General features: G+C 43.0%; 1 protein-coding gene across 1 annotated transcript in view; it reads left to right on the forward strand.

The window, feature by feature from the left end:
- The window catches only part of NOX3 (NADPH oxidase 3), a 56,436-nt gene that overhangs the window by 22,828 nt on the left and 8,289 nt on the right, over positions 1-25,319 (forward strand). The window contains exons 9-12 of the mRNA XM_012759587.2: positions 1,768-2,021; positions 7,274-7,436; positions 17,978-18,124; positions 21,487-21,611. Of these exons, the coding sequence (XP_012615041.1) occupies positions 1,768-2,021; positions 7,274-7,436; positions 17,978-18,124; positions 21,487-21,611 (689 nt within the window). The remainder of the gene's footprint in view (positions 1-1,767; positions 2,022-7,273; positions 7,437-17,977; positions 18,125-21,486; positions 21,612-25,319) is intronic.

The raw sequence follows: 25,319 nt of genomic DNA on the forward strand, positions 1-25,319 counted from the left end.
GTGTAGCTTTATGTCTGAATAAAAGCCTGAGTGTAGATGAAAATTTTTTATTAGCCCAAGTTTTTAATTTGCCATTTTTATTACAGAACTGTCTGTAATTTAGAGGCTCATCTTCTGTTCTAATAATTGCTTGTATCCCGAGCATCTTTTAGTGTGACTAATTCTGCTGAAGACAGGGATCAGGGCTCCAGACTGGTACGCAGAATTCTGATAAGGGTTTGTGGAACAGCACCGAAATTGCCTGTATTTCTCTGTATTGCGGTTTCTCTCGGCGCGGGAGGGGGGGAGGGATCAAGGGGAGTGAGTATGCTTTACATTGGACATAATAACTTGAAAGATAATCACTTCCTTCACCACATAAAGACACGAATTTTGCAAACATACAAATAAGATACAAATATTTTCAAGTGCATACACTGTCACCTGGGACTACTGAGCAGAGGAGGACAGGGAAGCTGTTCGGAGAAGTGGAGAGTGCTCCTGGGAACATTTTCCAAGCTTGCTATCCATCCCCACATCCGAGTTTTACCTCATGCTGGAGGAAGGTGGGAATAATAGACCAAGACCAAAAATGAATGTCTAAGAGACTGAAAAGGTGCCAAACACTCTATTCCAGTTTTTTAAATGGCCAAGAAGACATTCTCTGCTAACCAAACCTATACCACTTTGCTAGTACAATTTTAACAGAATACTCTATCTCCTTAACTGTCTTCATGAAAGCAGAAGTATAGAAATTGCTTCGTATTTCTGCTTTAAGCTGTTTCTCTGTTGCTGTTTTTAAGTTAAGCACCAAAGGATGTCAGGCTATATCAAAAGCCAGACTGTAAAACTCCTGGAAACCTACTAGAGCTGTTACTAGGGAGACCATTTAACAGCAGTGTCAGAACAAATATCAGTAGGGAAAGGGGAAACTTAGACCTAATGATTAAAATGCTGTGAAATTCTCTTTTGAATAGAAAAATACTGTCACTGTATCTAGATAGTAGATTTTGTTCCCCTATACCTCTTGTCAAAAGGGAAGGCACAAGGGCCGGAAGAGATTTTTAAGAAAACAAGATGGAAATCTAAAAAGGGAAATTAGTTCTTTCCCTCTGATAAACAGCAATTTATAAAGCTGTTACAAAAGTAACTCTCTCAGAGCTCTTGCATAATGCTTCCCTACATCTGAAACTCACAGCCCAGGCTGGACGCCTGGTAAGATTCAACTAGAACCAAAACAAAAAACCAAAAACCAAAAAACTTTACAGTGAGTGTAGAGGTTGTTTTTCACTTAGCATGAAGAAATATCAGGGTTAATTCACAAGAGGTTGAAAAAAGATGCAGATAATTTAAAAAGGTAACAAATTGTTCCTAGATTTAAAAAATAGGGAGATAGTGTGGTGACTGTTCTAGTAACTTGAAGCGTAATTAAGTGATATGCACGATATGCTAGCTTTTATTCTCTTGAATCAGGTTAGCTGTCCTGTGAGAAGCTCGGCCACTTAAGACAGACACACGCGTCAAGCGCCATATTGCACCTGGGTGCAGCCACCCAAATTTCAAACGCAGCACTCTGCAAGAAATAAATGTCGTTCTTGCTGGAGTTGCAACCCCAGATGTGAAAATGGTGGCAAATCTCGCTGGACATGAACAGCAGATGGGTTATGTAAATTATACCTCAAAAAAAAAAAAAGCTGATTTAAAATTTTGAACACCTTTGATGAAATGAAAGGTGTTTCTTATTATTTAACCTGAGAAAAAAAGACAAACCTTCTTGCTCTAATGCAGGTGGTGAGCCACCCCTCTGGAGTCCTGGAACTTCACATGAAAAAGCGCGGCTTTAAAATGGCGCCAGGGCAGTACGTCTTGGTGCAGTGCCCGGCCATATCCCCGCTGGAATGGCACCCCTTCACCCTCACCTCCGCCCCGCAGGAGGACTTCTTCAGTGTGCACATCCGGGCAGCAGGAGACTGGACGAGAGCTCTACTTACAGCCTTTGGGGCAGAGGGACAGGCCCCCAAGGAGCCCTGGAGCCTGCCAAGGTTTGAGCCCATTTCTCTTGTATGTAAAGTCATGATATTATAAAAAGTAAGGTATCTTAATGCATCCACATGCTACCAAATTCAGCAATATCTTTATTAGACTGGGGATTTGAGTCCACTTGTTAAATTCAAGAATCTATAGAAAAAGCATAATTTAGTAAACCTCCTGGAGAAGAAACCACATTTCTGTAGAAAGCAAATTTTCAACAAAGGTAGGCAATGATCCAGGAAGGAGGAGTCGTTTCTTTCCCAGCTCTGAAAGCATCATGTGGCTGATGATATGCAGCCTGCAACTAGGAAGACAACTCTGTGAATTTTTTTTTTGTCATAGTCTGAGGTTTTTAGATTATATTTGCAAAGTTGGTGAAGTCCAGCCTTCATAAGAATGATGCTGTGTTTCTGTGTCGCCTGCTTATAAAGACACCAGTCACATTGGCTGTAAGGGCCCACACTACTCCTGTACGACCTCATCTTAACATCTGCAACCCTATTTTCAAATAAGGGCCTGGGGTTTAGGACTTCATCATATGGACTGGGGGACACAGTGAAAGCCACACCACCCCTCCATTCAGAAAAGCCCAGGCATATGACAAAAGTCCCCTTGGAAATTACCACTCCTAGGCTCTTTTCAGTAGACAACGGCCTAAGGTTGATGCCCACGCTTCCTGTAGGATTACCCCAAAGCACACAAAGCTCATGTTTGGGGCTCTAGGAAAACAGGGACACAAAAAATAATGAGAAAATCACATTGAAAGGTTTGATATTTTAAAAGAAGAATCAAGAGATTCTTACTTCTGCTATCCTTGGAGGGTATCAGGAGCTGCCAAGCACTGCCATAAGAACTTCAGTAGGGAACACAGTAAGGACACCTTCAGAAGGGAAGTTCCCTAGGGCGGGATATTGTCTTTCCTCCTCTGTATCTCTGGTGCCTATAACAGTGTCCCACATGCAGTAGGTACACAGGAATGATTTGGTGAAGGAATGAATGAATACCTGGACCCAATATGAGTTCTTTATTTTATTTAATTTGACAAATATTTATTAGTGACAAACAAGGTATCATGATAAATTTGCAGCACAGAATGTAATGAGCTTATTGTCTCTCTATCCCCCTTCCCACGGGCTACAGGGTTGTAATATGTATCACTGGGCTGGGTTGTGTTCAGCATGTAGGAAGAGCCTCATGCTTTCGTTTCAAACACTGGTCCTAAAGAATGGTATGATATCGAGCCAGGTATAAACAGCATCTGCTCAGACCAGAGCCCCAAATCAGATGACAACACCTGCTATCCAACTAAGACCTTTTCTTTTTATGATGGAAAGAAAGCAATGCAATGGAATCCTAAGGTTCAGAATGTAGTGCAAATGCTTAAAATCAAGTATAAAAGTAGATACACCTAATGCACACACACACATATACACACACACACACACACACACACACACACACACACACACACAGTGTCCAACTGCTTTCCTGGTCCTGGCTTCCCCTTGGGGTTGCCAAGATGGAAAACTTCATCCTATTTGCTACAGTTTCTCCCCTATGTGTATACAGTTATCTGGTCTCTCAACTACCCTTTCCCTTCACAAACTAGCTATCATTGCAGCCAATTCCCCCACAAGAACTCGGTACCCGTTTCGCAGTAGTTGATATGCTTTCTGCCTGAGGAGTATGTCATCAGCCACAAGGCGGGATGGGATCTGGTCGCCAGGGACTCCCAGGCTCATCTGCTCCATGTCCTGCTCCCATGTGGTCTCAGCTCTTCTAGCCTTCTTGTTTTTCACACACTGCAAGCATGCAATCCCCCTTTTGCCATTGCTGTTCCCTCCACCTGGAATGCTGTTCCCTGCATTTCTGCTTCTATCAGGTCTCTGTCTGAATGTCTCCCTCCCTTCTATCAGGTCTCTGCCTGAATGTCTCTTTCTAGTGAGGCCTTTCCCTTCCTGCCCCAAAAGAAACAACAACCCCCAGCCATCACTCAGTAGCCACGATGCCCTGTGCCCGACTTTCTTTTCTTCCATAGTGCTTACCCCACCTGGCATTTCTCAGTGCTTGCTTATTCGACTACTGCCTGTCTCCACACGCTAGAATATAAGCTCTATGAGAAAAGAGATTTGATATTTTTGGTTCACTTTAGCATCCCCAGGGCCTAAAACAGGTCCTGGTCTTAGTAGACACTCAGTAAATACTTAGTGACTGAATAAAAATGAGTTGTCATCAATAGTGCAGCTTCCCTTCGTCTGTTAAGTCGGTTTGCCCTCTGCCTCTATATGTGTGCGGGCACTTGTATTAGTGCTAAAGCCTCCCCAAAAATTAGAATGTGTTTAAATCTTCAACATACAAAGGATCAGAAGTTTAATGGACTGTCTTAGATGATTTTACAGGTCAGCATTGTTTTAATTTTGAATTAAATTAACCATATTGGAGAGAGCACCATATCTTTTTACTGCTTTGGACTCAGAATGAATTTAACCCAGCCCCAAGAATCCGTGAGGCCAGGGGGGACTGAGAAGCCCAGGAGGAGAAGTCAGCCTCCATGAAAGCTCTGAGCTCAAGAAAAAGGGAGAAAATGTGAGCTCTTTTCAAAAACAGAAGCTTCTGCAGTATTAATAAAATGTAGGGATTTCTCAGAGCTGATAGTGCTTTCTACAGGTCATCCTGCTCCAGTGTCAGATGACCAGGGTTCAAAGCCCAGCTTGGTGTATGGTCTTGGAGAACGTACGTGACACCTTGCCTGAGTGTCCTCATCTGCACAATGAAGATAATAATAGTATTTAAGGCTTTGTTTAGGATTTAATGCCAACAGTCCATATAAAGCCCTTATCATGATGCTCAGCACATGGTAAGTGCTCAAAACAATGTTAGTTACTACTAGTGAGGGAAGAAAGGTGGCCTGTCACGGAGATGACCGGGGAAGTGATGGTGAGAGGAGTAAACGGCGGTCAGTGCAGAGAGGGACGGGAGGATAGCACGGTGGGGGAGCCGCTGACCACACCCAACCAGGAGCCAGCCCATCCAGGAGTCTTGGACTCTGGGAACATGAGACATTTTCTAAGCTGCATTATTAGAAACTCCGTGTCTATAATAAATCAAGGCAGGGGTTGCTAAGTAAACTTATAAACAAGAATTTGTGCAAAAGAAACTGATTCAGATTGTGAGAGGTCTTGAGAAATGTAGAGATTTGGTTCCAAAAGAGGAGCAATTGTAGTGTCATGACAGCTACAATCAGCTATTCAAAGGCCTGAGAGGCAGAAAATGAAAAAGACCTGGAACTTGCTTCTCAGGAAGGCAAAAGGTGAGAGTTGTCAGAAGACAGATTTGAGTAAGACATGAGAAAAAAATCATCTAATACTTAGAACTGTCCCTAAAAGGGACAAGGTGCCCTGCAGTGTAATGTCACAATATGATCGGCTCTCCAGGATGTGGGAGGAAGGATTACTGTATTAGTAGGAAAACTGGACTAAATATTTTCTTCTGTAGCTTTCAGTTTAGATTCTCAGTTCTAAATATGTAGAAATATGTTTATTACATATATTTCTATGGATTATATGACACAATTCTTCTTTGGATTTAATTGATATTCTTTTAAATCATTGACAAATCTCAAATATGACTAATTACAAAAACAATGAATAGTAAGACATTTTAATCCATGGACAGGTTTTTTTCTCTCTCTCATTGCCCTTTAATTATTTATAAAAATAACCTACGGTGGGCTAAGACACTAACTTTCTGGTTAATGACCTTTAATTTTTATTCTTCCATTTCCATATATCAATATGTAACAAAGCCTTATTAATTAAAATTAACTTGAAGAGAGTTCATTTGAATTATTGGGAAGTCTGGCATGTAGAATATTTTAAAATAAACCCAATTGAACTTTGATGAACACATAGTAAAGCCCAAATGGGCCAACCTTGAATGTCTTCAACAAACACCCCTTAGGGAATGGTTATGAATAACTTAGAAACTTTTTAATTAGCATATCTTCATTCATATGTAAATGGGTGCTTTTGGACTAGTTGAGGTTATTTAATACATTCTGCTGGCTGAAATATTTTAAACATTCCCTTTACAATTTATTCAACCCATTGTTACTGAACAACTGCGTTTTGGAGGGCACTGGGATAAAGCAGTCAGCAAAGACAGACCTGCCTCCTACTTCTTTAGACCTTATAGCTCAAGACAAATACAAATCAAACCATGCACACCCAAAAAAAATTATAAAATTAGACCTGTGCTGAGGACTATATAGGAGAGAACACAGTGCCATAGGTTACATAAAAAGGAGAATTAACCTAGTCTATGGGGTTCAGGAAGGCTTCCCTGGGAAAGGATGATTGGGATAAGATCAAGGAGAAGGGTAACTATTAATCAAGTAAGGAGAGACGGGAGAAATTAAGGCAGATTTTTCCAACTGAGAAGATCATCACGTGCAAAGGCCCTGTGGCAAAAGCCGGCACTGTGTATTTTAGGAAATGGAAGAAAAGCCAGTGTGGGGAACTGGTGAGGAGAAATGGAGAAGAATTCACAGGCCAGTCCATGCAGGACCATCTTATTTATTCAATGAATATGCTTTATCCTTATGAAGAAAAATTTTCTAAGCAAAGACAAAAAGACAAAACATCAGTGCTGCCTTAGGCCTAATTACCACAGATTTAGAGTTAGCATAATCTAAAATAATGGGTTTTAGAAGTTCCACATAACTGACGAATTATTTCAAAATTGTATTTATTCCAAATGAATGGCTTCCATTAGACTAAAATTATATAAACATACTAAGATGTGTGACCAAACAAGTGAAAACAGGGGAGAACTGCATTATGACAAGCCTCCTAAACCACTTGATTCTTCTGCTTTCCTCCCTCTGATGGCAGCTGGGGACTGGGGGGGCATGGCAAGACCTCTCCCACTATGCTTTTATGACGCTTAGAGCCAAAACAAACTTCTAAGAACCGTAAGAAGAGTAGGCCATGTGGAAGAGGCCTGAGCCATATCTAGGTATGTCGGGCTTTGTCCTTTCCATGAATGTCACCCGGGCCAGGGCTACCTGGCTGTCTCCCCGTGAAGCAGTCCCCCAAGTCCTCATGCTAAACCCAAGCTTTGCAACTGGGGCATTTGCAAGCACAGAGTCCGCCTGTCTGCATACATGTGCAAACATGTGCTGTAAAAAGCACCAGCCCAGGATGTTTCGTGTTCAAGAGCAAGGTGTTCTGAAGGTCAAACGGGCTGCGCTGTGTGATTCCAGGCTGGCGGTGGACGGGCCCTTCGGAGCCGCTCTGACGGATGTGTTTCGCTATCCGGTGAGCGTGTGCGTCGCTGCAGGGATTGGAGTCACTCCCTTCGCCGCTCTCCTGAAGTCTATATGGTACCAATGCTGTGATTCGCAGGCCCAGCTGAAGCTGAGCAAGGTATGGAAAAATCATTAGTTCACCCTTCCGTGGACGAAAAGGTTCAATGTCCTTATATCTATCATCTGCCGATTCTTGGGGAGGATTTTAATTAACTATGAGGGATAAACTCAAGGATCCTTAACTATACTTATGTTCTTAAAAATCTCCACTCGGTATTACATTTATGAGTAGGGTTATGTCTAATCTTGTTAAGGATGACAAGACATAAATTTTATTGCTTCATTGCCATTAAGGACATGTAATTGCTCATCTCAATAAAATATGGACAGGCTGCAAATGGCTATGTGACCGGGCTGCAGGTAGTGCTATTAACAGGCAGCCTTCTTCTTAGTCTCTTTAGCTTAATACCACATTGCAAGTGTATAATTCAATGTCTTCCTTTCCTTTGGACTTGGGGTCTGAACAGGAAGCCATGATTGGGATTTCGGCCTGCTTATGTGGTGTTGCCATCCAATGGCCAATTTCCGTTTTGTCATTCCTTGTATGCTCTTCAGCTAGATGCCTCCAGGGTTTCTTCCTCCTTTTTTCCTACATCGAGACTCCATCCCCACCTCTGGCCCTCTTAGGACCAGCAGCAGGCACCACAACAAGTAGACCAGGAGCCCTGCTAACCCCAAGCAGTGTGAACACAGGAGGACAGGACACCAGGCAAGCGTGGTGCCAGTCCTGGTCCTGCCACTTCCCTGGTTGACCCTTTGGCTACGGTTTCCTCATCTGTCAAAGGGAGATGCTCAACTCATCAGCATGTCCCAATGCGTGTTCTGTGGGTCACTTGTCACCTGACTGATCCACTAAAGAGAATTCTGTGGTCCAAAGAACTTTAGGAATGTTCCTACCACACCCCACTCTAGAAGATTCACATTGTCCGCTAGCCTATTAAGTAAGCCCTGCAGAAAAGAGCCTCATGTAGTTTTGCTCCTTCCCAAGTTTATTCAGCCACAGACCCTTTCCTCGCCTAACACCTATTGAGGAACAGTATTCTGAGACGCATTGCAGACAATGCCAGTCTAGAAGGTCTCTAAAGGTGGAGCTTTCCCAACGAAGAAACAAGAGTCAAATTGCCTATTTCATGAGTTTCCAAGTGCTTGACATACGTTTTTCATTTGATTTTTATAGTCTCCCCCAACAAACTTATAAAGTAAATAATACAAGACCTATTTTCCAGATAAGGAACCCGAAGCTTAGAGCCATTAAAGTGACTTTCCTGAAAACACATGGGATAATCCAAGGCAGAATCAGGGTCCAAACTCATGTCCATATGGCTCTTTCCGCACCATCAGCAGCACACAGGAGACGTGATTCCCATGCCCTCCTGCAGCCCCAGTGTGATACTATTGATATTATGGGAGGGCCACTGGGTTCCTGGTCAGAGAACATGCCTGATTCCGCCCTCACTAATAGGTCTTGTTCAGTGCATAGCTCACCTCTCCGAGCTGGGTTTCCTGACCCACACACCGAAGAAATAAGAATCCATATCCAACAGGGAGTTTTAATAGCAAATAAGACAAATAAATGATGTGGAAATATTACTGTGTACATGTATAAAAAGACATACATGTTAATTATATCTGCCTAAGATATAACTAGATCACTAGTATTATTACTAATAGCCTAGATTTATCAAGGATTGACTACCTAACAGGTAGGAAGCTGGGCATTTTATAGACACTATCTCTTTCCATCCTTTTAAGGTACTTGCTATTTTTATTCCCATTTTACAAATGAGAAAACTGAAACTAGATGACAAAACTAATAGGAATGATAGCATCATCTTATTGAACTGTCATAATAACTTATTCAGATAAGTAATATCCTCAACTTATCAATGAGGACCTTGAAGCACAGAGAACTAAAAAAATATTAGAACTAGAATTTGAATCTAGGTCCTTCTGGTACCAAAGCCCACCTTCTTTCCTGCACACCACAGTATGTTCAACAAAGCAAGCAAAAGAGCCACTCTTTTGGCTATTTGGACCTCACAGTGCTTCCTTTTGGTTTGTGATGCTTTCTCGGCTGTCCTAAGCTCTTCCTTCCCTCTTGCCATCTACCAAATAAAAGCCCCTTAGGGAGGTGGCTCGCTGCATCCTGGTTTTCATTGCACTAAAGGTCACGCCATGCTTCACGTGGAGCTGATGATGGATACATGTCTCACTTTCAGCCACTTACTATCTCAGCCAATATTTGTTCAGTCCCCTCTCATGCTCACACGCAAAGCCTACCACTCTCCTCACACTCTGCTTAGCGCAACCGCTCCCTTCTCTCAAGCTCCATTGCTCCTTTGCTGTCCTATTATGTCATCTATCTTTCTTTCCTGTATCAAGATTCACAAAATACTGTATTTCCCTAGCAGACTGTGAGCTCCTTGAACATGGTTTCTCTGGATAGTTTCATAATAATGTATATATATATATATATATATATATATATATATATATATATTCAATAAATATTGACTAAATCAATGAGAGAATAAATGTCTACATTCCCAAAAGAATCAACATTTGCTTCTGTATACTTTTCTATAAAATTTAAGGCTACGAAGATAATTCGTTTTTTTATTTAACCAAAAAGACCATTCAGTAATTTTATAACTAAAATAAAAGATTCCAATTATTTTAGTACAAATATAGAGGAGAAATTCATAAGAATTCACAAATTCTTAATACTGCCTCCTTTCTCACCATACTGTTATTATTCCTGTGCCCTACTTGTGAGTTTTCTCAAGGCTGTTTCAGTTGAATGCTTAACCAAGTCACCATCAAATCATAACACAGGGACATTGTTCTGTATTAGAAAAAAAAAAACAAAAACAGAAACCATAGAGTAAGAAAGGAAAAGACAATGCTTTCATAACTTATACAAATTTGAGGGAATATTTGCACAAGACTCAGCTGAAAATAAAGGCTGGAATCATGGCATATGGGAAAGGCAGCCAAAGCATAGATCGTTAAGATAACTGAAAAGCCTTACTCTCCTAGCTTTGCCTATTACCATGAAAGGCAACATATGTCCTTTGAGTGGAAGTGATTTGTCCAAAGTCACCCAGCTGGTTAGCCACTGAGTCAGGACTGAAGCGGATATTTCTGATTTTCACTTCAAAGCTCTTTCAGGAAAGAAGTGAGGTTTTCATGCCACTGAAAGTTTGGACTGAAAATTATGCCTAAGATCCAATTCCTCGGAGTCTGCAAGCATGAGAAAAAGTTTAGGAAGCTTCTATTTTTTAAAGCAACTTTGTGTTTGTTTTCGTACAGCTTTCATTAGGTTTATGCAACTAATATTTGTTAGTACTGCCCACATGCTTTTGAGATATAAATACCACTTCCACTATCCTGTCAGCATCTATGTAATTTTTAAAGTGCAGCTGAGCAAAGCAGCACATATTTGTCTAAGAGCATCTTCATAATTGTAGGCCTGGGCTATAGCTTTCAGATTGTTTTCTTTTGTAACAAGGAAGGTGGGGTGGGAAACAGCATAGGTGTCGAGAGGTGGAATTTTAAGTTTAAATGGTTAACTGCAATTAGGTGGGATTTTCTCCTCCCTCCATGCGTAAAATACCAGTTGGCACAAGGCATACATTTTTACACACAAGCCTCAAGTTGCAGTAAAAAATTTGCACCAAAGTTTTCTCAGTTGTTAGCATCGCAAACTATATCTTCTTTACCCTTCTCCTTTCCCACATTATTCTAGAAAACTTCTAAATAAAATGAAGGAGCCAAACCAGTAAGACGCTTTCCTTAGGATCATAAGCAGCACTTTCTATTCGAAGCTGACATTTCAAAATGTCTTTATTTTCAAGACCTTTTAATTTTAAAGACCTGGGAGGTGGTGGCGAGAAGAAGGGGGAGAAGTGGTCAGGAGGAGACGTCAGGAGGAGAAGGCAAAATAACGGTAAAGCAGAATGATGGTTTGCTGTGCTGAAAACAGACAAAAGTTGTAATACATTAAAGAACTATTTTCAACACAGAAATAAGAGCTGAACTTCACTGCGTGGAGGCAGATGAGAACGTCGTGCCCCTGTGGGATGAGGAAGGGACGAGGGTGGCTGAGAATTCTTAGCACCGCAACCCGGAGGAAGCCGATTGCTGAGGGGTATAAACGCCCTGTAGCAATAAACGTCCTCCACCTCCTGACTAACGGGTATGATTAATTCTACATCACACTCAATTTGTGAAAAGAGCTCTTGAAAAAAAATTAGGACGGTTTGCTTGTGCAAACTGTCAAAATGATGAATGAAATAGGTGCGTGTGAATGGGGAGGGAGGGGGGAGACTGCTGACATAAATAGATTGGCTTACACATTTTAGTTCTCCCTAATACCACAGCCGCCTAGACAGCACCGAGAGAACTGCCAACTGGAAGATTTGGTTCATTTTCTTAACTGCATATGTAATCTTCGGACTACAATAAAATAGATTATAGAAAAACCGAGATAATCTAATTTCTTCATAAATTGTCTTCCTTCATCAGCTCAATAATACATAACCGTGATAATGGGTATTTATAGTGTGTCCCATGCAAAATGGCCTTTAGGTTCTTAACCTAATATAATAAACAGATAATTCAAATAAAAAGACAGCACGGGCCAGTGGGAACAAGGAAAAGAGCCCAAGAAAGACAAAAATCCATACGCTGCTTAAATATATGAATAAAACAAAGGAGGGCCTGCCCTCTTGGCTAATGAATGAAAAATGCATTTAATTTAATCTGTTTTGTTGGAGAAATTATTTACTTTCATTTTCCCTCACACTGGAGCTCTGGCTACTTGTGGCATTGATCCTGTCTGCTCACCACCGAGCGTGAGAGCGCTGCGATCGATCGGCCTCCTCAGGAGGGGCCGCGCTGCCGTCTCCTAAGGCGGCCAGTGCTTCTCCTCTTTCCCGGGGCGACCCCCAAAGGCTTCGGTACCCCACCAGGCCTCGCCATTGCTCTGTGAGGACACCAGTATTAATATTTCTAATGTCTTGGTTCATTATTCAGACTGAGAAAAGAAGTAGTCAGAAGACTGACTACAGTCTTCCTGTAAAAGAGTCAAATAAAATATACAAACATTGAAAAAATCTGCCTTCATTCACCCCATCTCCCCAAACTAACCACCTCCCTGGCTTTGCTCCCCAAGGAGGTCACCATTAAACAGTTGGGTGCATATCATTCCATTCCTTTCCATACATTTACATACACATACCTATATACATAGGCACAGGGTCTTAATTCTACATAAGTAGAGGTGTGTGTGTGTGTGTGTGTGTGTGTGTGTGTGTGTGTGTGTGCAGAGAGAGAGGGAGAGGGGTGTACGATTTGTTTAGTATTTGCTTTCCTTTGTAACACAACTCAGAGCACCTTCCATGACAATATCTAATGATCTATTTCATTTTATTTCGTGCCTTCAGAGAATTCCATAGTAGGGATAGCCCACAATTTACTGAATCATTCTACTACTAATGAATGTTTCGATTGTCCAACAAGGATAATCTGTAATGAGAACACGCTGAGGCACACAAAAAAGTCAGTCCTCAGGGACAGGGCAAAGCAGCACTACAGTCAGGAAATAGTTAAGATTAAGGATACAGGCTTTAGGAAAAAGTCTTAAGGACAGAAAATGATTGAGAAAGGCTGGTCTCAGTCTTATAATGGTTAACTGGAAAAACAATTTTATAATTCTGTCACTTTAAAACTAGAAGTTTTACACACTGGGGGGGGGGGGGCTTACCAATAGGAAGAAATAGTTCTTGTATTTCCTCAAGTGTGCCATTGTACTCACGGAGGATTACCTTGGCAACAACAACAACAACATAAGATCTGGGACAATAAATAGCGACCATTCATTGAGGATGTAGTATATTTTCTCAATATCAGTCGCAGTCTTCATCTCTGCAGGGCAGAAAATCCTCTTTTTAGAAAATAGTCATGATTCCCTCTTTGCAGAACCTTTGTTGCCCTTCTGGTTTGGAGCTTCTGTTTGTTCTGTTATTTCTTTCATACAGCGTTGGGGACAGAGGTGTGCTGCCCAAGAGGGGACAGGTGGCATGGCAGCCCACTGGCCTTCCTTTTGGAGGAGGCATTGGTCAAGGGACCCCCCACCCACCAGCTCCCCATAAAATGCCTCCACATGGGTTTAGCACACACAGAGCCTGGGGTGCGCATTCCCTAGAGAAGGGGTTCCTTTTAATGGACTATGTGTTTGTGATGGATGCTGAGGTTCTTACTCTGAGACTGGCGCTAAAGTCTGCCTTTACCTTCTCTCGATGACTGTCATCTCTGTCATTCAGGAGTGACCAATGGAAACACACAGCACACCAGGCAAATGTCCTCCTTTGCTCTGTAATATATCGTATTCATTCTGTGAGCTCCTCCAAATCACAATGAGGATAGTGACAATAGCAGCTAACATCTTCTGATCACTTGATGTGTCTGTCAGATGTCGTGCTCAATGCTTCAGTAAACCGTATTCTTTCATCCCCACAGTAAGCTCATGAGTTGCCGTTCTGTGTTTATTGCCACTGTACATACGTGACAATATGGACTGAAGTTAAACAGCCTGTGCCCAGTTACACAGCTCTTGGGTGAGGGAGCCAGCAAGGCGTGGGACTCACAGTGTTTGATTACTGCGCTACGCTACACTACACCCTGAACCTGCACCTCGTGCACACCTGCCTTCTTTGGAGGGGTTCTGGGCCTCCGCATAGATAAATATCTTTTCTCCCATTTCATCTTCTGGAGATTGATTCTGAGTCTAAAGAAGTACAAGTTGTCTTTATGGAAGTGTCCTCTGCCTGTGTTTGTGGATGTCTATTCAAGATATGGCTTCAGTTTCTGAGAGGCAATAGCCTGAAAGCATCAAACTTTGGTTGGAGAGTCCATGAACTCTGGTAGTAGAATAGATTGGTAGCTCTTCTCAATTCATTTTCTGGAATTATTTATCAAAAATTGGCCTGGCTCAGTGTCTCACACCTGTAATTCTAGCACTTTTGGAGGCTGAGACAGGAGGACTGCTTGAGGCCAGGAGTTCAAGACCAACTTGAGCAAGCATGAGACCCCATCTCTATAAAAATAGGAAAATTAACCAGGCATAGTGGTGCACACCTGTAGTCACAGCTACTCAGGAGGCTGAGGCAGGAGGATTACTTGAGCCCTGGAGTTTGAGGTTGCTGTGAACTATGATGATGCCACTACATGCACTCTAGCCCGGTCAACTGTGGAAGACCCCGTCTCAAATAAAAGCACAGGTCCATTTCCTACTGGCCTCAGGCCACTTTGACCTAGTCTACACGCATAGCTGAAGAATTCATAAAGACAATCCCAGGCTTCAGGGAACATGACAATGAGGTGGGCACACAGAGAGCCCAGTATTGACTGTCACTCAGAACCAGGCCCCCAGCGAATGTACATGTCTGAGTACAGTCTGATCTGATTGTCGGTGTCTGTCACAACATGACAACGAAGGCCTCTGCCCGGCCACAGCACACAGAAACCCCCAACCCTGTGGCATAGTCCCAGCATGGTCTCCTAAGTAATCTCCCCATCTGCTATAGCGACAGGAACATGTGGGATGAGTCCTGCAAAAATAATAATAATAATAACTTTATTACTATGAAGGTTCAGAACTTTTGTTATTTTACTGAAGCTGACTTTCTGTTTAAGAAAATCTTTTGAAGTGACCTTAAGTATTTTTGGCCTGTGATATCAGCTATAGAATTCTGAAAGCCACGCTTTATACAGGTAACTGATTTTAGGGTTGCTTTATTTTTGGAGACTAAGGTGAGGTGGGTGTTAAAACTCACAGATCACAGAGTTATAACCTATTGTTTGGGATACTTGTTCCACCATTGACCAGGTCCTTTCTGCTGGGCGAAATGCAGAGGTGGAACTCGCATGTCCTTTCACAGTGAGTGTCCCCCGCCATTAGAAAGATGAAAGAGAGCCAACGTAAATACCTTTTTCTTCTGTTCAAAGTCTCTCTTTTTTCTTTTTCTTCCTGAAGCACTGCTATTGAGCCTATCCATTTTTCCTCTGTAGCCTCTTGCACCAAAGCCGCCCGGTGTCACCTGTAAGTCAATTACGGAGGGAAAAACACACAAAGCCATTACAAGGAAGCAGAAAAGTATAAAAGGTTTGACAAACCCTAAGAACGCTGACACACAGCTAGGCCACAAGAAAGTAAAGACAGGGAGGATTTCTCTCTGAAAGGATCAAGGTTCATGTGTGGAGGAAGCTACGATGTAGGTAGTTTTCAAGTAAGGACGATTGGGACTAGATTTGAAACTGAAAAAAAAAAATTTTTTTTTTTTTTGGAAAAGCAGATGTTTTCGTTTATTATCTACATAGGATTGTATTTCAAGCATGTTCCTTAAAGAGTGGGAAATAGAGAAAATAAGTCAATGATGTTTGCTCCACGCCACCCTTAATGGTCTGAGACAGATCAACTTACCAAGGGCAGGAGGGAAGCGGAGGTGCCTTGGTTAGCGCGGCATTCAATTCGGTCCGTCCATCTTCCATTTCCACCAGGAGCAAAGCAAGTCCAATATGCTGAAATTAAAAAAAAAAAATTAAATAAAAAAATAAAAGTGAGAGCTAATATTTACAAAGAAAAATTTAGATTAGGCATTACACAAAGTGAAGAGAAAGAAGATAGTGGTATTCGTCACCAACGCAGAATATGAAACCTGCCTCCTAACTGGCCCCCTTTCCTCCTCTCTGGCCCCCCAAACCCGCAAGCCTACTCTCAACACTGGCGGCCAGAGAGACCCTTCCAAATGCCTCAGATCATGGACTTCACCTGCTCGACACCCCCAGCCCGACAGCATCCGGCCTCCCCCAGCCTCGCACCCGCCTCGCCTCCTGCTGCTCTCCCTCCCTCGCTGGGCTCAGCCCCGCGGCTCCTGGCTCCTGGCCCCTCTTGAGAGGCCCCACTCAGGGCCTCTGAGCATCCCCCCACATCTGTAGAGCTCTTCCCCTAACCACGCGCCTCCCTCACCGCCTTCAGTCCTTGGCTCCAATGTCCCCTTCTCGCTGAGGCCGCCCTTGACCATGCGACTTAACTCTGCAACCCTTCCCCTCCCAGCCTGCCTTGTGTTTCCGCACAGGGCTTACCACCCTCTGGCATATTCTATATCTTACCTCTTCATCATCTTTCCTCCTCCTCTAAGATGCAAACTCTACTAGCACAGGGAAATTTTTGCCTCTCTTGTTCATTTTTATAGTTGCAGGGACCCATGGGGTGTGTGTTCACCAGAGGAAACCACTGGCTCGGTTCTGCGACACAGGCCCACTGCCTGGAGGGTGAGCTCCAGGACGGGGCCAGAGTCAGGAAGAGAAGAGAAAGTCATCACGCTTAGGGACTGAAGGATTATGTGTCCCGGAATTAATATCCTAAGTGCCTTTCCAAACCGGAGCTGTCCAACAAATACGTAGGCTCTAATTCTTGAGAAAAAAAAGGAAGTTTATTCTCTCCAGCTTTTACTCTTCCAGACTGTTAATATTATAAATTCTTGCATAAACCCAAAGAGAATAGTTTAGGCTTGAAATATATTCTATGATTTTTTTTCCTCATAAATTTGATCTATTAATTAAATCTCATCCTTAACACTGATTGCATGATTGGGAGCTTGCGAGCTGGCTGGCAGGGAGGGAGGGACGAGAACACTGACCACTGGAAGAGACACTTCCAGGTGGCGATAGACCAGCCCCTCGTAGATATTAAGCCACAGAGACATCTCTTCGGGGAGAAGGTACAGGAGAGAGATGTGGGCAGCCAGGGGTAGGAGTGTGAGAAAAAGCCGTAGAATTAATAGATTTAGCTCCCATGGTTTCTTCTACATACAATCATTCGAAACTCAAAGTGCAAAAATGAAGCCTTTATTTTAGCAAATCCAAACTATTTCTTGCACATGCCATTTGCTCAACACAGAGAGTTTAAAAAAAAAAAATTCTTCCTAAACATAATTTCATTAGAGCAGTTGACACCCAGCACAGGCACCACCCACCAGCTTTCTTGGACATTGATATGTCTCGCTGAGAGGAAATTTCTGGCTTGTGCAGCTTGATTCTGAAATTACCATAATCTCTACTCTCCAGAGGCCGTGACTGGTGAAGTGGATTAGTGCCCAAGCCTTCAGGGTCTCTGGAGAGAAGAGTTCAAATCCCGAGCTTAGGTCATAAGTAAAGATGAAGGAGGCTGGTCTAGCAGTTTATCCCCCTTGGGGAACCGTGAAAGGCACAGCTAGTTATGATTATTAATCTTGTTCAGAAGCAGCACAGCCAGAAATGTGGCGAGTTGATCCTCATCCAGAGAAACTGGCACGGCCCACAGGCTCCTGACTCTCTCAATTCACTCTGGGCTTTTTCAAACACAATGTGAATTTTTTCAAAAGAAATCACAGTGTGACTGTTTGTTCACTGGCAGGGAAAAAAAAAAAAAGCATGTTATTTTTGCAGAACTGCCCATTTGGGCTCAAATAATTTAATGGAGATAAAGTAGTCTGCGATTATCAGCACATTATGAAAAGAGGGACAGATCAGTTCTCTTGCCTTCTCTCTTGACAGGTGTATTTCTACTGGATTTGCCGGGATGCGAGGGCCTTTGAGTGGTTTGCTGATCTCTTACTGTCGCTGGAAACACGGATGAGTGAGCAAGGGAAAACTCACTTTCTGAGCTACCACATATTTCTCACTGGCTGGGATGAAAATCAGGTATTGATAAGAGTCAAGCAATATTACCTTGACTCGTCTAATATAGAGCAAACAGAAGAGGAACGATTTCAATAAAGAGCTATGTATTTATCTGATAGCATGAAAGAATCCTTTTTATGTTCTTAAAAATGAAAAGAATGAAATAAAACCAGATTAGAAAGATCATATCAATAAAGGGCCCTACAGTTAACTTGCTGAGGGAGAGGAAAGCTTGGGCAATGGAAGACAATCCAGAAGTTGGAAATCCCAAATAAATTTGCATTTGTCCTTTTAACTGTGACATTAAGCAAATATCACTGATTGGCTGTATTGTCTTGTTGACTTCCTAATTGGTTCTAATTCTATGCTTTGAGCTGTTCAGAGTTAAACAGAAAAGATTCCAAGGTGTTTACATTTGACATTTTGTGGTTTAAAGTATGTGAGCACTTACAGAAAATAATTATTATGCATACATGATCTCTTGTCTAGAGATTTCTTTCTCTTAAGGCGTTCTTAGAAATTATGTACACCTATGTTTATTTACCTGAGACCAAGATGATCTTCTGTTTTGGCAGGTGTTCTACAGTATATTGTATTAATGAAATATTAAAATGGAGTTTACCAAAAATAATGTATGTCAAAATATTGACAATGGTAGTATTTCAATGTTGATAATATCAAAGAACTATTACATTTTAATCCATTTTAACTCCTCAAATCTGAGAATTAACAATGAAGCAATTACTAGGTTATACAATGTATATTCTAATCTGTAGCTCCTATTATTGATATATACTTTTAAGAAAAGTGTGTTTGAGGCGAGGAGATTTTCATTAATCACTAAATTTACAAACTTAACACACTTTGTGTGTGTGTCACTCACACACACACACACACACACACACACACACACACACATTCACTGGCCCTATAGAACATCCCTGTAATTTGAGTCTGTGTTTCTGAAAATGAATAAGACTTTGCTAGAAATCCAGTAGCTTAATGTTTATGGTCTTAGTTGCAGTCCTCCTTAAATATTTAATCCTTTGGGATAATTTGAAATGTAGATGCCTTGGAAACTAGGCTTGAAACATCTTAATGAATTATATAGTGTTAATTATGTTTTCCAAACAAACATTTTCCTTACTCAAGTGGGATTTTTAATTGATGATCCATTTGGTGAAGGACAGACACAGCTTTTGTCTTTTGCTTCCTAGAACCACGCTTGCTCTTCTACTTCTAGAGCCAGTTGACCACAAGTGCCTGCCTAGACTTTCCTTGTCATTTGGGGTTGAGACTGAAGTTCTCATAATTGAGAACTGAGCCTGATTTTGTGACAACACAACCCTGCCCTCTCCCTTCTCTGCCACTATAAAAGTGTGCTATGAAAGATACATTTTCCCCCTAAATACAGGTAAATTAAAATAGATGTCTTCTTAAATTTTTGCCATGACACGTTGGAAATTATTTAGACTCCCAGATTTCAGACAGGAAATCACTTATCTCAACATTTAAGGAAAAAATAATTGGTGCGTGCTGTCAGCACAGAATCAAGAGGCTGTTTTAGAAATAGCCAGTTGTTAAGCTGAATTCAACAACCTCAAAGTGGCGAAATGACAAGAACAGACGGGACAGATGGAAGAGGTATTATGAAGGGCAAATCAACAGAGTTTGGAGATTAATTGAACATTGGGCTGAAAAATATGGAACAAATATAATTCCAAATGTTTGAACATCAGTGATCGGCTGTGCCACAGACGTAAGTAGGGAAGGTCCTTTTTTGTGTGAAATCAGGCCCAAACTTCTTAGCAAGTACTTTAAGCCTCTTCCCAGCCTGATCCTACGTGCTGGTCCTGCCCATCATTTTCCTGTAGCCCAGCCAAGGATACGCACTGGCCCATCGCCCTGTGCCCTTTCATTCTCCCACATCTTTGTCTCTGCTCATGCTATCCCCCTTCCCTGACGAGTCACTTGACACCTGCTGCCATTTCCCGCCACCCTCTCTTTGCCTGGAGTGCTAGTCCCAAACTCCTTTCTTTTAATGGCCCTGCCACCGAGGTCAGACCTGCCCGATGGCAACTCCCTGTGTCCTGGATTTCTGAGATGCGGTCTGCCAGCATCTCCTGGCCTGTCCCGGCTGAACCTTCCCTAGCCTCGGCTGCTTTCTTAGACAGGTGAGACGGTCAGCCAGGGAAGGCGGCAGGGAACCTGCGACATGAGCTGTGCCCAGCAGGGTTGTCACCCAAGCTGGCCAAGATCCGGAGGAGTCAGAGGGTGAGAGCAAATTGAGCACCAATAGATAAAACCTGTGAGCTCAAGAGCTGTTAATGGGTCTAAGGGCCACAGCTCCCCAGAGCTAAGAAGCAAGGTAGTTACCAGAATGCAGTAGGGGCTAAAACAAATGACAGCAACCTAAAAACTGATCACAAGAGATTGATATGCCCTGGTCTCTTATTTATGGACCACTAGCGCCAGGTTGCCTGGGTGGCTGTGCTTAATTTGAAGGCAGATGGTTCGGCACAGAGCTCCAGCCACGCCCCTCGAGAGGCTCTGGCCACCACGCCCTGCCCGCCAGACTCAATACCCTCCTCGCACAGGAAACCAGACGGCAGACATCGAACCCTTTCAACCCACTAGGCAGATCTGATTGTACGTAAGATGCACTTTCTCCCTGGACATTTCACTGCACTTTAATCTGGCAATGCCCTTCTCCAATCTCCAACATATAATATGAAGGGAGGGCAGACAAGCAAATACAGGTTAATTTTTGAGAACTTTGGCAGGAAAAAAAAATGGAAGTCATTTTGTGCTTGCTTTTTCTTAGCCACATTTACTTTATTACTCTTGTCCTCTTAAAGAAAAATGTTCCTTCTAGGTTAATGTTATTGCATACCTGCTAAGTAAGTATAAGGAGACACTTTTTTCTCATAAGGCCCCATACAAAGAGAAATGAGATATGATACTTGCCCTAAAGTGAAAAATTGGTGATATCTGACAATAATGATAAGCATTTCTAGCCTTGTAGAAAAAAATTGTATTAAATCTACAAATGAGCATACTTACTTCATCCTTTTTTTTTTTTTACTTTTTTTATTTCGGCATATTATGGGGGTACAGATTTTAAGGTTTCAATAAATGCCCATTTCCTCCCTCCCCCCAAAGTCTGAGTCTCCATCATGACCATCCCCCAGATGGTGCACATCTCACTCATTATGTATGTATATACCCGCCCCCCTCCCCCCTCCCACCTGCCCAATACCCTATTACTGTAGTACCTATGTGTCCACTTAGGTGCTACTCAGTTAATACCAGTTTGCTAGAGAATATATAAGCTTCCATGATTTTTTTCTAAATGTCATCTGATCCCACACTTTGTACTTTAGGCCATTCACATAGCTTTACATTGGGATGGAAATACTGATGTGATCACAGGCTTAAAGCAGAAAACCTTCTATGGCAGACCTCACTGGAACAACGAGTTCAAGCGGATCGCTTACAACCACCCCAGGTAAGGCAAGCTCTCTTTCCTCCACCTGCTGGGAGCCTCCCTGGAGAAATACAAGCTGCTGCTGAAATGAAAAGTTTAATCTACAGGACTGCACATCTTGTTTAGAGACAGAACATCTACCTTAGAAAAGGTGGTAATGATATATTTCAAGAACCACAAACCTCTGCTTAACTGGTTTACAACCTCTGACAGTTATTATGTTGAAATTTTTTCACATTTAACCTCAATTTAAAGATGGTATTTCTTCAACTATGTATGCCTTCAAGAAATCTTTGTTGCGTATAGTTGATCTGTAATTACTCGACTGGAGAATTCACTTGTGTCCAACTGTACACTGCATCTAGCATGTCTAGCAAAAGCAGAGAGAAAATGTTATAAGCCCAAGCAGGGACTTAGGGTGGTGGTTAAGGGCCCAGGATCTGTCTACAAATCCTGGCTCTCCCTTCACTACTGGTTGACTTTGAACAGGTTACCTATTCTGGTACTGACTCAGTCTCCTCCTCTGCAATCTGCAAATAGTAATAATGCTTCCCTCCCAGGATTCTTCAAAAATTAAAGGAATGTGTAAGGGATCTAAAATAGTGCTCTGTAAGGAGCACTTAGGGATTGCTAGCTGTTATCCTCACTATTATGAATATCATCATCATGTCAATTATTACTATATTGATATTTTCATTATATAATAATCTTCAGTGTACAGAAGCAAGAGCACTTGCTCTGGGGGCCACAGATTGGGGTGAAGCCTGTACCTCCTGTTTCTTGGAGTTATTGTCTGTGTGACCTTGGATAAGGCAGCTTATTTAAGCTTTTGAGCTCCATTGTAAAATATGGATTATAATATACACTCACAGTGTGGTTCTCATAATTTCAATATATAATTAGTGAGAATATAGTGAACAGCTCTGCAGAGCATAAAGCACTAATGCAAACAGTCCCCGTTGCTACATATCTCTTATGTCTGTCTTTGCTTCAATCCTTCATCATCCATGGCTCTTGAACATCAGCATGTCCTAGTATTGTCTTCTTTGAAGAACAGGTTCCACATTTGAGGAAAGATCTAAAAGAAAAGTGGGGATGTGCCATGAGACAACTGGGAAGGGCACGTGCCAAGGCCCTGAGGCAGGAGTCACTGTTCCCGGCATAATCAAGGAGGCTGGTGGTTGGAACAGAGGAGGCAGGAGGGAGAGCAGTGGGAGACAGCACTTCAGAGAGGTAGCAGGGACAGTGGCAGGTCATTGTGAAACTTTGGATTTTATTCCCAGAGAGGAAGCCACTTGCAGGTTTGCGCAGAAGGGTGACATGGGATCACTCTGGCCTCCGTGGGAGGATAGAGTATTAGGGGGCTGGGACAGAGAGCCCCGTGAGGAGGAAGCAGTGCTGGTGGCTTGGATGAGGGAGCAGCAGCAGTGGGGGTGCTGAGAGGCGGTTGGACTGTGGGTATTTTGGGAGGTTGAGCTGACATGACTTGTTGATGGATCGGACGTGAGGAACGACCCAAGCTAGAACGGAATTCCCACTCCCTTGTATGGCAGTGACTGTGAGAGCAGCTGCTTGGCAGGTGTGGGGCATCAGGAGTTCCGTTGTTGGCAAGTTCAGCTGTGACGTCTGCGATGCCTCCACGTGGAGATGGGGAGTGGGCAGAGGAACAGGAGAGGCAAGAGCTCAGGGGAGAAGTTCACAGGTGGTGTCGGCACATAAACTGTGCTTAGAGCCATGAAGCTGGACGGGATGACCAAAGGAGCAGGTGCTGATCGACTAGAGTTGATCAGAACCACAGTGTGTGGAGGGTAGGGAAATGGGCTCTCCACCTGCAGGTTGCGGAGTTTAATACATATTACTCATTCCTGCCTTATTAATCATGCCACTTGGGCCTTCTGTACCCTGCCCTTTTCCCGTCCACTTTATTGGAGTTGAACCAGTAGGAGTAAATTCAAGTCCACTCAAGTATCTGACCCCCCTCCACCCTCCAAGACGTCCCCATCCTCTTGCCATCTCTTCCCTCAGCCCTTGCATTTCCGCCTCGTGGGCTCCCTTCAGAGCAGGCATGCTTCCTTAAGCTCTTTGTAGTTCCTTAGTCTTTTTTCTGCTCCATAGGATACTTCTTTGCTGACTATTATGCATCTTTTGGTCAGTTTGGTTACTTCTTTTTACATTTTTTTCTTATACTCTCCTTGTGCCAAGACTATGCCATTTTCTTTCTTATCAGCCGTCATTGACTTCCTTAGACTTCCCCAGGCCAGCCGTGTGAAGGAGGTTTAGTGAGGAGAGAGGTGTGAGAGAGTAGCCAGGGAACCGCCTGAGGTTCATGGCCATCCAATCCATCCCATCCTTCCACTGGGAGGTCGCCCTGACCTCAACTGCCTCAGGGGCACTGTGAGACCCCTGCCACCCTCTCGGCCCCGCACCTGGCAGCCTGTGCCAGGAGCCCCAAAGAAGCATCAGCCTGGGGAAGAGACGGTTTGAGGAAGTGCTTGTGAGAACTCACTCCTGACCTTAAATCAGCCTGAAAGAAAAGATTGCCAGCCAGAAAGCCCAAGAGAAGCTTCACTTTGAGCGTCAGGGTTAGGGGAGGGAGGGCGTGGACCAGCTTCACACCTTCCAGTCTGGCTTTTGCCCTGTGGAGCTCAGCCGCAGAGGCCCGTGAGAGCTGTCAACCTACACTAAGTGGAGACTCTCTCCAGGGACCTCTTCCTGAGGGCCACTTGTTCCATTTCGACTCTTACCTCAACTCTTGCTGACACCTGGCCTGGAGTCCAGGTTTGGCATTCCACCTTCTCTGCAAACATGGCGCTTCCAACCCACCCGGGCTTCCGGAACCTCAGAATCCAGTTCCTCCGTGCTCCTCCCTGACACCCAGCGCTGGCTCCCAGCCCCCCACGCTTCTCAGCCTTGAGAGTCATCACCTCACACCCATCCGACTCTTGCCCAGAGCAGAGAAGTGTTGCATCTACAGTTTTCTTAAAAAATATTATAGGTAGAAACTAATAAAATATTAGAAGCTCATATGGGACAGCCAGGTTTTTTCGTTGCTATTTTCTCCTTTTGGGAGAAATGATAAATGTTTCACATTCAGTTTTCAATCATCACGGAATAAATTTTCTCACTTCACAGGCTTTCGACATGGACGCATATATCTTGGTTTTAAGTTCTTCCAGCTAGTCCCACTCTTTATTATGCTCGCCCCTTATTGACATCTCACACTGTATTTGTTTATTTTTGTTACACATGAAGTTTGCAGCCCAGTGGGGAAGGTCTTTCAAAACAAACTATTTAATTATCTCCCTTCCCTCGGAAAGGTGTGAGCCAGAAACGTGGAGCGCCTGGAGACCAAGGGAAAAACTGGGCTTGCACAGACTCTGCCCAGAAAATTATGTCGCACAGTGCTGAGAAGTGAGCCTGTCCAATTTTTTGCAGGGAGTGAGGAGTGGAAAACAAGTTTTAAGGTGGGAAAGCTGTGTCCCTGTCACTTTGCCTGTTGCCCTTGTGACAAGCGTGTTCATGCCTTCTCAGAAGCCATAATCAAAGTCAAGTACATACATGTACTTAATGCCCAATTGCACTTTTTAGCACAGTAGCTATGCAAACTCCCTCTCCCTGATGGATGACTTCATCTCTTCCCAGGTAGAAGAGGCCCCTAAAGTTTGGTTGTCATTGAATCAAGTCTAGGTGAGCCTACTTCTTAGCCCAGAATTTTTAAAACGTATTTGT

Source organism: Microcebus murinus, chromosome 5 (genome assembly GCF_040939455.1).
Source record: "Microcebus murinus isolate Inina chromosome 5, M.murinus_Inina_mat1.0, whole genome shotgun sequence".
Taxonomy (NCBI): Eukaryota; Metazoa; Chordata; class Mammalia; order Primates; family Cheirogaleidae; genus Microcebus; species Microcebus murinus.